The following is a 12,437-nucleotide window of genomic DNA, read 5'->3' as shown; positions in this document are numbered from 1 at the left end:
CTAACCATTGCCATTGTTGTTTTTCTTGTACTAATACACTACAGGGTGTCCAAAAAGTCTCCAAACGTATGGGAAATTAACACATTTTAGCAAACTGTCTTTCACAAATGTTCATACACACACGACACAGCTGCCAAACTTATTAAGAAATGCGAAAACCCTGATAGTGTTGCAGACTAATCAAGAAGTGGACGAACATCTGATAAAGGCACAGTCGACGTGGTGCTGCCATACATAGGGGACTATGTATGGAGACTTTTGTGACACCCTGTATTATGCTAGCATTTTGGCTAACAAAAAAAACAAAAATATCCCTGTAGCCTTTATTGGTTTAAAATTAAGTGGACACTAGGAGGTAGTATGAGCTTGGTTCCATTTAAATATTTATCACACCTCATGCAATATTATGACAAATAGCCTGCTATATTATTCAGTCTGTTGAATGTATTATTTGATATGCAGATGTATTGAATTGAGAGCCTCCTATTAAAAAATATGGTACCATATGCCGTATAATTGCACCCATAGAGATAGACCAGATATATAGTAATGAAATTGTGAAGTAGAATAAACTATGAATAAATCACTTGAAGATAAATTAGTATACAATATAATATACGATTCTATATAAACGCTATAAATAATAAATAATATGCACAGTAAGGCAAATCCATTGTTGAAAGCATTGAGAGCATTCATACAATCCTGTTTTCATTCAACAGAAATAAAAACGCACGTTATAATTTTTTTTTGGAATTTAACATGCATGAATCAGTGCTTTCTTCAATCAATAAGCTGCCATTTACACATGAAACCTCCATGCAGAGAAAGGGAATGGAAGGGAGGGCAGAGGTCTATGTTCTATAAATGGATTACAACAGCTTGTTTTCCCCCTACACCTTGCTGTTTTCACAACCCAGGGTCACAGAAACAAGGTCAGTGCTTGTCTTGAAGCTGTGCCATCAGACGGAAATGAACCTGCTTGTCTTGAGGTGTCAATGATTCATGTGTAATTACTTCACTTATGTGATGGAGCACATTATAAAAACCCATCAGCTAATCTAATATAAACTCTACAAAAAAGAAGAGCAAGCAAATCACTGGATCTGATCAAACATAGCGCACACAGGAAACTAGCCTGGCTTTTGTTTAGGAGCCAAAAGCAGCTGAGGAATCATTAGAGAGGCTTCACATGTGACCCCTCAGGAAGAAGAGGAGGAAGGGAGGAGGATGGATGAAGAAAGAAAAAAGTTGATGAGGGACAAACGGCTCCCAAGGGACAGGAACGTGTCCTCAAACAACCTGAGATCAGCAACGGGTCTCAACAGTCAGCTTATTAAGGTGGCGCACCATTCTTTGCCTGCTTGATCCTACAGTAGGTTATGATTTAATAGTTTTTAGTGTTAATCACGAAGAATGGTTTAGGTGCTAAAATGTGGTACCAGCTCATCGCCATGCCCTGCTGCTGCTCGTAGATTAATGGTACAACTGTGGTGTGAAGCTTCTTCGTCCACATACAGGAGATGGAGGAGATTAGAGAGATACTGAGTCTCACTGGTTATCCTTAAGCTCAGAGTGTTGCTTTTGCTTGCTCTGATGTGTGGCCATGTAAGGGCTGTTGTCAGGGGCTGAGTGGGTTGTTTAGCATCTACACAGCATGATGTTTACAGAGGCTATGAAGCAATTCACTGATGAATTCACTGGAGTAGCTGTTAAAAAAAAAAAGAACTTGAGGAAAATGGCTATAGGCATGCATGACAAACCTTATTTGTGGGAAAGGAGTTAAAATTCTGCAAATTCTTGCTATATTTTGTTGCTTCGAAGCTATGAGATAGTACCTCTTTTGTCAGTTTATGAAGAAGCAGAAAACCCAAAGCTCATACCCATAGGTGTGCATGAAGTAATGAATAAAACACAAAGGGGTGTGCTGTTATAGGAAAATAATCAACAATGGGGTTGTGTGATGTAACCCATTACTACACTGAAGTTGACAGCATCTTCCTATAATAGCAGGTCTGAAAGTATTTTATTAATCTTAAACCATAGCAAATTGCCAATTATAATATGATATATATATATATATATATATATATATATATATATATATATATATATATATATATATATATTTTTTTTTTTTTTTTACTGAGGAATATCCATGAAACAAGTTAGTTCCTGTTATAACTTATTTTATAGCAGCTGTAAACAGTTATTCCCTCAGCAACCGCTCTTTTTCTCTCCCTCTTTAACCCTACAATTATGTTATGGGTCAGTTTGACCCATTTCCACATTTGAGATGTCTGAAATACTGGTTCATCTCTCTTTTTCTCTTTGAAATGTTTTGACTTTCCTCATTTAGGGTCATGAATTTATATGCAAATATTTCTTCTTACAGCTTGTCTCGGACAAGCCATAATAAATGTTTATTGTTTTAATCTGTTCTTTGTTGTTTGTGTGTGTGTTTAGGAGGGTTAAATTAGACAGGAGAAAAAACAAAGCTTGTTGTGTTAACGAAGTCCTCTGTCCTCATGATTCTCTTGTAGTGTAAAATTTACTGACTATTACAAAGTGATGCGACCTGAGATTCCTTCCATGTATGTTCTCCTTACAGAAGGCTTTACTATATCAACAACTGTTTTTAATCCTAATAGAAACTTTTTTTTTTTTAAATCATTTCAAGACTGAATTGTGCAAATTATAATTATAGTTAATTGGTGCTTGTAATATCACAGCAGTTTATTTAAAGCCTTGTTTGTGCACTGAGGTTGGAAGTCTAGTGTTTATAATGTTGATGTCAATGGACAAATATGTAGATTGCAATACCTTGTAATAAGAGTCTCATATGAAATCATTTATACACCTAAAACTTACACAGATTTGCACTTTTGACAGCAAAGAGATGTATATTTAGAAATTTCATACCAACAAGCGTCATGGGTCAATGTCAAATGGAACAAACATCTTGCTTCCATCATTATACTCAAGAACAGCTAGAAAAATCCTATTTACTCTACCTACCACTACTGACCACCACAGTGTAACAGTCACAGCACTTTTCCAAAACAAGCCTCTTACATATCTGTCAACAATATCTGTCAACATTTCTTCATACTTCATCAACATTTTCACACTCAACAGTCTGACCTGACCCGTGCCCGTGCCCATAGAAGAATGGAGAGAGAGGAACAGACCTGGCAGTGACACGCTGAGGAAGAGGAACAAGGCTAGCTCACACTCTCCTGGAGAGCAACAGTAACGGACGAGATGCCAAACACATGAGGTGAGGAAATGAGGTCAGTTTGCTGGAGAAAGATGCAGTGCACTCGGAAAAGGAAACATGGATCATAGCATTAACTAATGGCTTGTTCTGCTTTCTTGCCTCAGACATAAAGCTCTTTTCAGCTTCTGCATAAGGGTGAGTCTAGATTCACTTACACACACACACACACACACACACACACACACACACACACACACACACACACAAAAGGTCACTCAGTACAAACAGCTGGCCACACTGCACTGTACAATGGGTGGGTGCATAGTATAACAAATAATCACATTGTTCTCAGAGTGACATAAAGGAGGTTAAAGAAAGTGCAAAGATAAAGAAGTGTTAGTATGCTGGATGTTACAAAGGGCTTGCAATATATCACAATTCACTGTGAACTGCTGTGAACACCTCAGTCGCCTAATGGTACATTATAATATATTCTACCAACGGGTTATACCATAGCGCTGCTGAAGTCTCCATTCTGATTGTTTAGATTGTGCTGATTAGTTTTTTATAACAGCACAGCACTGAAAAAGGTCCAGCTACTGTAAAGCAAGTAAATCAAATATGTTTATATTGATGCTCTAGTTCCAATACATAATTGCTTATGTAGTAACAGCTAATTCACAGGACTTTGTGTGGTGGACACTCCACATAATCTAAGACTAATAATAAACGGCTAGCAAATTGTGCTGTTATTTAACAAAGAAAAATGTATCACTGATATGGTGGAGTTTTCTTTTAGGAGACATTTTTTCATATTTATGGAAGGAGTCTTCAGTATCAGCACTTTGTAACGACCTCTGTCGAGCTGTGATTTTTGTCATTATTTTCAAGAGAAAGGAAATTATAGAGGAGGGTGGGACACGGTGGGTGCCTCACGCCTCCTGGGTTTGCAGTTCAATTTCTGCCCTGCCCCTGCCCTGCGTGTGCAGAGATTGCATGTTCTCCTCGTGCTGCTTTGGGGATTTCCTCTGGGTACTCCGGTTTCCTCCCCCAGTCATGCGTTGTAGGTTGATTGGCATCTCTAAATTGTCTGTAGTGTGTGAATGTGTGTGAGTGTGCCCTGCGATGGGTTGACACCCCATCCAGGTTGTCCCCCGCCTTGTGCCCCGAGACCCCTGGGATAGGCTCCAGGCTCCCCGCGACTGTGTGTAGGATAAGTGGTACACAAAATGGATGGATGGATGAAAAATTGGAGAGATTGGTGAGGGAACGACTGTTTACAGCTGCTATAATGTAACTATAACCTGATTAAAGTGTGATGCATTCTTTAATGAATTAGAAATGAATTCAAAATGGTCACAGCACTGTTGCTGAGTATTTTACATATAACAGCACGTCCTGTCATGTTTACGGTAATAGTAACTTTGGCCAAATATACAGAAAGCCAGATTCTACTCCATTGTATTGTATATCAGAGCCTCACAAATCTAACACCAACCGTGTTTTAAAACTGGTCATGGGAAGGTTTAATTGAATTCCAAAGCTTTATAATATGTGTCCATATACTCAACCAAGCCAAGCTGATTCTGCATCATTTGAAACAATTTAAGCTCAGACAAGCAGATCTTTTCTTTACTCTCCTGAAACACTAAAGCAAACAATGACACGGGGGGGACAATCAAATAGTTACAATCTAATCTGTATGACAGGAGACCTTTGTTGAAAGTCATGGTCAAAATGCAGTCGAAACAATTTGGATTATCCTGTCTGCCTGACAGTCTCAAAAAATAATCCTTTGTTCAGGCCAAGTTTATAGTGGAATGAGGGAGTGGAATATCCCTTAACAGCCTGGAGAACCAAAACACAACCAAAACAAGAAAATGAAAACATAGCCCTTTGTCTACAGCTTGTGCTTAGACCCTGCAGTTAGATAGATAGATAGATAGATAGATAGATAGATAGATAGATAGATGTGTATGTGCGTGTGTGTGTGTGTGTGTGTGTGTGTGTGTGTTTGTGCATGTGTGTGTGATTTTTAAAGTAGGTCATCTTGTATATCTTCATAAACGTCAGAAAATTTAATCAACTATCAGTAATGTACAGCAATAGCAAGTGGACAATGCAGCCTTGACAAAAGAGAGAGAGAGAGAGAGAGAGAGAGAGAGAGAGAGAGAGAGAGAGGAGGGGAGAGGAGAGAGAGAGAGAGAGAGATAGATCGCTTGGCGGAGAAAGACGTTTGTGTGGTGTTCTCAAATAAAAGATTTGTTCAACACTGTTATCAGTAGAGTACACAGCGAGAGCAGCTCAAGAGTAAAATGTAACATTTTATCTTTACTGGTGCACAGCACTATAAATGACAGCGCAGGAGGAACGAGTAAATCAAGGTGCGCCTTGAAATTAATCATCAGCATGTGATTTATTATTTTCTTAATAGCAATGTTTTATGGAAATCCTCTGACAACCAGGTCCTGGTATGAATAATGAAAAAATTGTGTGCTATAAGTGTGTTTGCTTGCTTGTAGTGAGTCTGAGAAGAAAAACTTAGCTCACAGCTTTCAGAAATCATGGTCTGTGATTAAACAGAGCACATTTTAGTCATCTTTAGTGCCTCCTCCAGCTCATGTTAGTCTGTTTAGATCAGTGATTTGAGCAGGACTTTAATCCTACTCTTGCTGAATGTGTGGTTATTAATGAATTTAGGGGAAGCTGATAGTGAGACTTCGGCTCCAGAGGCAAGAACATTGGTCTAGTAGCACTGGTCAGAGGACAAGAAAAATTTTAAAGAAAATAAACAATCATGGCAGATTTTTAGATAGCAGATTGTTAATGTATTTTTATCGCACTCTGTAATGTGTTAATGTATTTTTATTACAGTTTGTATTTTTAGAGAAATATTAAGCTGCAGTCTAAAAGAGAGCTTTCTGTAAGGCCTTGGATGCCATAAAATCTGAAATGTTTTCACATGGAAATTCGCCATCTTGGGGAAACTTGGCAGACAGGAAGACAATTACATTAGACAGATTAACATCGAAGTTATGGTCCAAGGTGTAGGATAATAGTTGATTGGGTGGCTACTTTTAAGATAGAAATTTTAAGCCATAAGGAGCAACTACATTTGTCTGATAGACACCAGAGACCTATTGTTTGATTGTTTTTCATTCTTCATACAATTTGCAAGGACTGTTGAGTTCTTTGTGTCATTTGCCTGTTTAAGATGACAATAAATTTCATTTCACTTGGGCCTGATTGTTCATTTTTATGACCTATTTTTCATCTATTAGTACTTGTCATACCTGTTCCTCAAATAACCTCTGGAATAAAATAAGGACCATTTTGGACTTGTTTGGATTCAGTTTCGTTTGGAAAAAATACAATGTTAGCTAACACTGTATCCATAAATATTAGTAAATTTCTGAAAGTCTTCAGTAAAAGTCTTCAGGGAAACTGGCTTAAAAAGAGGAATATTCTGAAAGTGAAACCAAAGCGTATTCATGTTTGCTTGCCCACTTATTTCTACTTTATTTCATTTATATGCATGTTCTAAGGAGCCCTCCCAGCAAATGTTCCACCATTTCTGTTTTGAGTTAAGAAGGAGTGTTTTTGGTTAATATGTGATGTGTGGCCCAGGCACAAAACATCCAGTGGTTCTGCTTAAATTTGAGAGACACGCAAGTTTTGATTGCAGCATCTTGGAAGGATATGAAATGCTTGGATCCAAAAGAGTAATAATAGGTCATAAAACCTACACTTACTGATGAGAGACCATCTTCAAACAAGCTAGCTAGCAAGACTACCTGTGTTTCCATGTCACTACATCCAGTTTAAAGAAATCTCAAAGCAACACAGCTAATAGAATGAAAAGAATAAAGTGTGTAGGAAACCCACGTGGACATGGGGAGAACATACGAAACTCCTGACAGACAGTTTCCCGAGCTCAGGATCCATCTAAGGACTCTGGAGCTGTGAGGTAGCAATTTTGCTTCCAATTTATTAATTCCTTGTAATTAGTTCCTAGCTAATATTGCTTCCTTGTCCTCAGTGTCTGATTTATGCCAACTGTAGTATATGCAACATATCCAGCATTGGCCACGGGTAGCTCGATTGGAAATGGATATGAATAGCCAATTCAGATAAGCTTATACTATCCATTTTGATGCAGAATGCAATTAAATATCAAACACACTGGACATTGTCATTTATGTAATTTCATGTTTTAATGATGTTGCACTCATCCGCACCTGATGAAACTGCTCTGCATTTTTTTTTTCAGCTTGCTAGTGATTCATTGCATAGTGACCACACGGTGGCCCATCCCAGCACATACAAGCATTTAGCCACAATACTGCAAAGATAGGGCATTCCTCTCTCCTCTGTCCAAGCAACTGTTAACTCTACTGGAGAATCGCCTATAAAGAAAGATCATATAGTCTCATTTCATCTTCCAGCCCATAAAACATGACAGTCTGGAAATTTCTAATGAAATGTGGTCAGAGTAAATTAATGGGTCCTTATGACTCACAGGCAGCTTCCACCAAATCCTTTTGAGCTCAGGGACATTGTGGATATCATGATAGAGACTGTACTATATGTTAATATGGGCATTCTACAAGACATGTCACTTTTTTGCAAGTCCTTGTCAAGTCTCAAGTCTTTAGTCATGTACTGTAGTTAACACTTAAATCCTTAGTCTAGTCATTTTATTGCACTGTTTTTACTACTAGAGTTGCTCATACACCACACATAGTGTATAGAAACTATATACACGAAATAACACAAAGCATATGTACAGAACGCATACAAATAACTGTATAATAAATTATTTTGATAGGCATAGGACTAGATATCCTTGGACTAGGTATCCCAGTATCCAAATATACAAACGTTTCAGGGTGTTTTAATGTGTCTTATAAAAACGTCTTGTATTTTGATGAATTAATTGCAAATAGCACTTCAGTTATATCTATCACATTGTTGTTACCAAATCTTATATTAATGTTATATATAAAGCAGTGCTTTTTTTACATTAAAAAAGCATAAAACATATAGAACTGGTTGGGAACCTATCTGCAATTTAACATTTACAATCACCATTGTACAGCATTTGGAGTCACTATTCAGACTATAGATGAATCCATACAGTGTGGTCTTTATCAAATAATTTGCTTGGAACAAACCAACCAACACATTTTTATCACACAGGCCTATTTGACATACCAGTGTACCTCCTGTACCATCCCCCCCCCCCCCCCACACACACACACACTATCTAAACTATGGATTGATTCTTACTACTCCATGGCTATACATAAACAAGTAATCTCAATCTGAGAGATAAACCTTATAAGTATCTGGATGTAAAATTGGATGGGAAGTATATAGGTCAACCTATATTCCTGAAGGAAAATGCATTCTTGATAAGTTACAGCAACTCACATTTAAGCAACAGCACCAGTTTAACAGGTAATACAAGTTTATACGTAAGGTGTCCTTCACAGCACTTGACACAAATGACTCATTAAGACCTCTAAACTAAAAAAAATGTCAAAACAACCATGTAAATACAGGCCAATAAAACTGGAGGTTCATTTTAGCAATATTCTAGCAGGGAAGAAGGAAACACAAAGAGTGTTATCTTTGAACCTAAGAGGTCACATAAGGTCCCTTGATACGAAAGATTAATTATGAGGAATTGACCAGGGCAACATGCACCTTTACTCATCGGGTAATGAGGAAACCCTTATTCTTCATCTCCTCATTGCTTTCCTATAATCTTTTCCCTTCCCCCAAGCCACTGACAGCCACTACAAGCACCATCACATACAAGCACGGATTGCAACTGACAGCACAGTCTCCTGTAACAAAAGTGGAAGGACATAGTCCTAAACAAAATAGAGCAAGACAGTAATCTAATCCTCAATAAAAATGTTTTATGAATTATGTTTCAGTCATTCTTTGGTTAATAATTTATAGACGTGATACCTTCAAAATCATATTTGGTTCAGGAGCTATGTATGAGTTGTTTAAACATCTCTTTCTGTTCGAGAAGTCATCTGTGTCAGCCTGTTGTCCTGACAAATAATTACATACCTCAATCATACTTTATATTTCACAAGGTTCTTATTCTTAACTGATACATCTACACTTAAACATTTCTCCTCTGAGACAGAAACACAAGCTGAACCAGTTCTTGAATCAAAGTCGATCATGATCTAGTAATGCTCCCTTTTAACTCATCTACAGTATTCCACTGCTTACTAGACAAGAGAAACTTCCTCTGTGTCCACTCTATGGGATTTGTAAACCCTCCTATAGTTCAGAGCTTAGCTGAAACTCCTTTAGCAATTTAAATAGTTTAAAGGGAGAGGCACAAGGCAGGATGCCAAGCTATGAGAGTGAGTGTGCAGAATCAAGTTTACCATTACAGAACTGCAGCAGTGAGGAGGTGTCATAGAGAGAGCTGTAGCTGGAAAAGCTGTCCTCCATCCTCTCCCTGCGCTCTCTTGCCTCCTTCTTCACCGTCACTTTCACTGGCTTGATACGGTGACTCTATCTCCATTCACCAACCAGCATGCTAGGGTCAGCCCGCCGTTATCAGTTACCATGACAACATGTCCCCTCTAGGGTGGCTGTCAAGCCAACTCGGTCCCAATCTCACTTACTCTCCAAAATAGGCTGGCAAGTCCCCCCCTCAAAACCCCCCCCCCAAAAAAAAACCAGGAGAATAATTTTTTTTTAACAATGTCCTGTTCTTCTTTTTTCTCTGCTTTTTCCTTCTCTTTTCCCTGCTAGGTCCCTTATGACCTTCTCCAGAGCAGCTGTGGGCTGTGTAAACATCCACAAGAGAAACAGTTTTAGACAGCTTGAGCTCTAAGAGGAAGAGCTGCTGCGTGTGTCTGTGTGTGTGTGTGTGGGTGTGTGTGTGTGTGCAGTAAGAGTGTTTGTGTAATGCCGTGGACACACTACTGAGCTGCCTGGAATTTCTCCCTCAGCCTGGTTTGGAATGTCCAATCAGAGCTCAGCTGGGTGGGGTTTCTCTCGCGTTACCCCACCCTATGGCAGAGAGAGAGAGAGAGAGAGAGAAATATGAAACAGCAAAAGGAACTAAGGGGAATGACTTAACCATGACTTAGCTGCTTTGGCAAGACTGAATAAAACTTTCCCTTAAGTGAAACAATGTGCATACACCAGTCTTAAGCACACTGTATTTATGAAGACAAAATGAGTGTCCACACCTAACACCAACCAATATAGAAATCATGTTCTACTTAAATTACACAACACACTAAAGAGTATTATAATGGCAAAGAATGTAAATTCCTAGGTATAAAGAAAAGACGGACAGAGGACAGAGGAAGGGAACTGAACAGAAAAGGAAAAAATATGCTTTTGTATTTTTATGCCATAAAAACAAGCTCCAACAACCAGTCCTGAAGCTAAGTATTTACATTTTCAGCCTTATCATATTCTAAACCAATTATGACTTGGACTGAGAAGCATCAGAGAGAAGCATAGAGGAAGTGGGCTTTTGGCAGTGTCCTACAGCAGACATGATGCCAAAAAAAATTAAGCCATTCAATGAGCCAAGCACAGATGCATAAGCAGTAAGAGATGACTGCATGGCCTCATTTTTTCAACTCTTTAAACAAAACCCACACGCACTGAAAAAAAGAAAAGGCCGCAATGAGAAGTCCTTTTGAAGCTTATCGCATGTCTCACAGGAGCAATGGAAAGCATTTTGAAGTGAAGATGTGAAGTGAAGAATGTCTGCGTGCTTGTGATTTGGCCTTGGCTGTCACCTCAAAACCGAAAGGATTAATCCCTTTGAAAAGCTGTCTCTTTTTCTGTGTCTATATCTCTCTCCCTCACCTCCTTCACTGTTGTGTTCTTCCTTCATTACACAATAGATTCTCTTGACCTGTACGAGAATCAAGTTCTGTTTATGGCATATAATCTTAGCCCGGATTAGGGCCTTGACACAGACCCTACTGTCTGTTCCACTCAAGACCAAATGCTTATGAATTCCCAAAAGCCAAGAGAAACATTACTTATTCATTAGTCTTTATAAATTATTGAGACTTATTGTGGTAACACTTTAAAGTGCACAAATAAGCAATATACTAATACTTAACAAATGCCTTCTTAATGACAAATTAATACATTAACTAATCTTTAGTGCAGCAGGAAATCATAAATCATATATACTATGAGGGGCTTCCCAATACTGTTGCCACAAAGATAGAAGCACAGTATTGTCTCGAACGTTTTTGTATGCTGTAAGCTTTAACATAAAGATTTCCCTTAAGTGGAACGAACATGTTCCAGCATGACAGTCCCCCTGTGCTCAAAGTGTGGTAAAATGTACAGAGCCCTGACCTTAACCCTACTGAAAACCTTTGGGATTAATTGGAGCACTGACTGCATGTCAGCCCTTCTTACCGGACATCAGCACCTGACCTCAGTAATGCTCTTATGCCTGATTGGGCAAATGCCCACAGCCATTTTCCGAAATCTAGTGGAAATCCTTCCCTGAAGAGTGAAGCCTTGCCTTGGAGAATTGCTTTTTCTTAGCGTGTTCAATACTTTTTTCCTGTGTCATTCCACTTTATTACACATAACTTTATTTATGGACTTTAATGTTGTGAATTCTTCATATTTCTTGAGTTAATACTGATGTGTGGTGAAAATGTCATGTGAATAACCTCATTGGAAATATGTTTACTGAAAAAAATGTTGATGTGTCCAATACTTCCCCCACTGTATAATAAGGCTATACTCACTTTATATCCGGTATTACATTTTATCATTTTGTACGGAATATGTTTATGTTTATTTTATTATTATATTGCTCCTTCTTGCACACTATGCATTTTGGATTTCTCCTGTAATCTGTGAATTTCCCTCTGGGATTAATAAAGTGATCAAAATTTATCATTATAAAAGAGTTAGGAAATTATTAATATAGTACTTATTTCTAAACCTTATAGTAAAGTATTACCCATATTGTTACTAGGTTTTTGTCTCTTCTGAGTCAGGATTCTTTCTCACTGATTAAGCATGCATTGTATGACTGAGAATCACGTGTTAAGGCTCTTCATTTGTAGTGCCTCAGTTTTCTGCATGATAATCGAGTCTCAGAGCGTTCAGAGGGGAAGCACAGCTTATTGGTGCTTAGAGATTAGAGAGCAGTGTGTCCCCTCCTGCTCTGGGACAGAGAGAG

At 38.3% G+C, this 12,437-nt stretch overlaps 1 protein-coding gene across 5 annotated transcripts in view; it reads right to left on the bottom strand.

Moving 5' to 3' along the window:
- The window catches only part of eml1 (EMAP like 1), a 59,638-nt gene that overhangs the window by 37,955 nt on the left and 9,246 nt on the right, over positions 1-12,437 (bottom strand). For 2 of the 5 annotated variants that reach the window (XM_053633777.1, XM_053633778.1), the window contains exon 1: positions 9,637-10,101. The exons of the other annotated variants lie outside the window; for them this stretch is intronic. In XM_053633777.1, the coding sequence (XP_053489752.1) occupies positions 9,637-9,703 (67 nt within the window). In that variant the 5' untranslated portion in view covers positions 9,704-10,101. Of the gene's footprint in view, positions 1-9,636; positions 10,102-12,437 lie in introns of those variants that run through there. 5 annotated transcript variants of the gene reach the window in all.

The sequence above is a fragment of the Ictalurus furcatus genome, chromosome 9 (assembly GCF_023375685.1).
Source record: "Ictalurus furcatus strain D&B chromosome 9, Billie_1.0, whole genome shotgun sequence".
In the NCBI taxonomy this organism is placed as follows: domain Eukaryota; kingdom Metazoa; phylum Chordata; class Actinopteri; order Siluriformes; family Ictaluridae; genus Ictalurus; species Ictalurus furcatus.
This window is presented reverse-complemented; position numbering and strand designations above follow the sequence as displayed.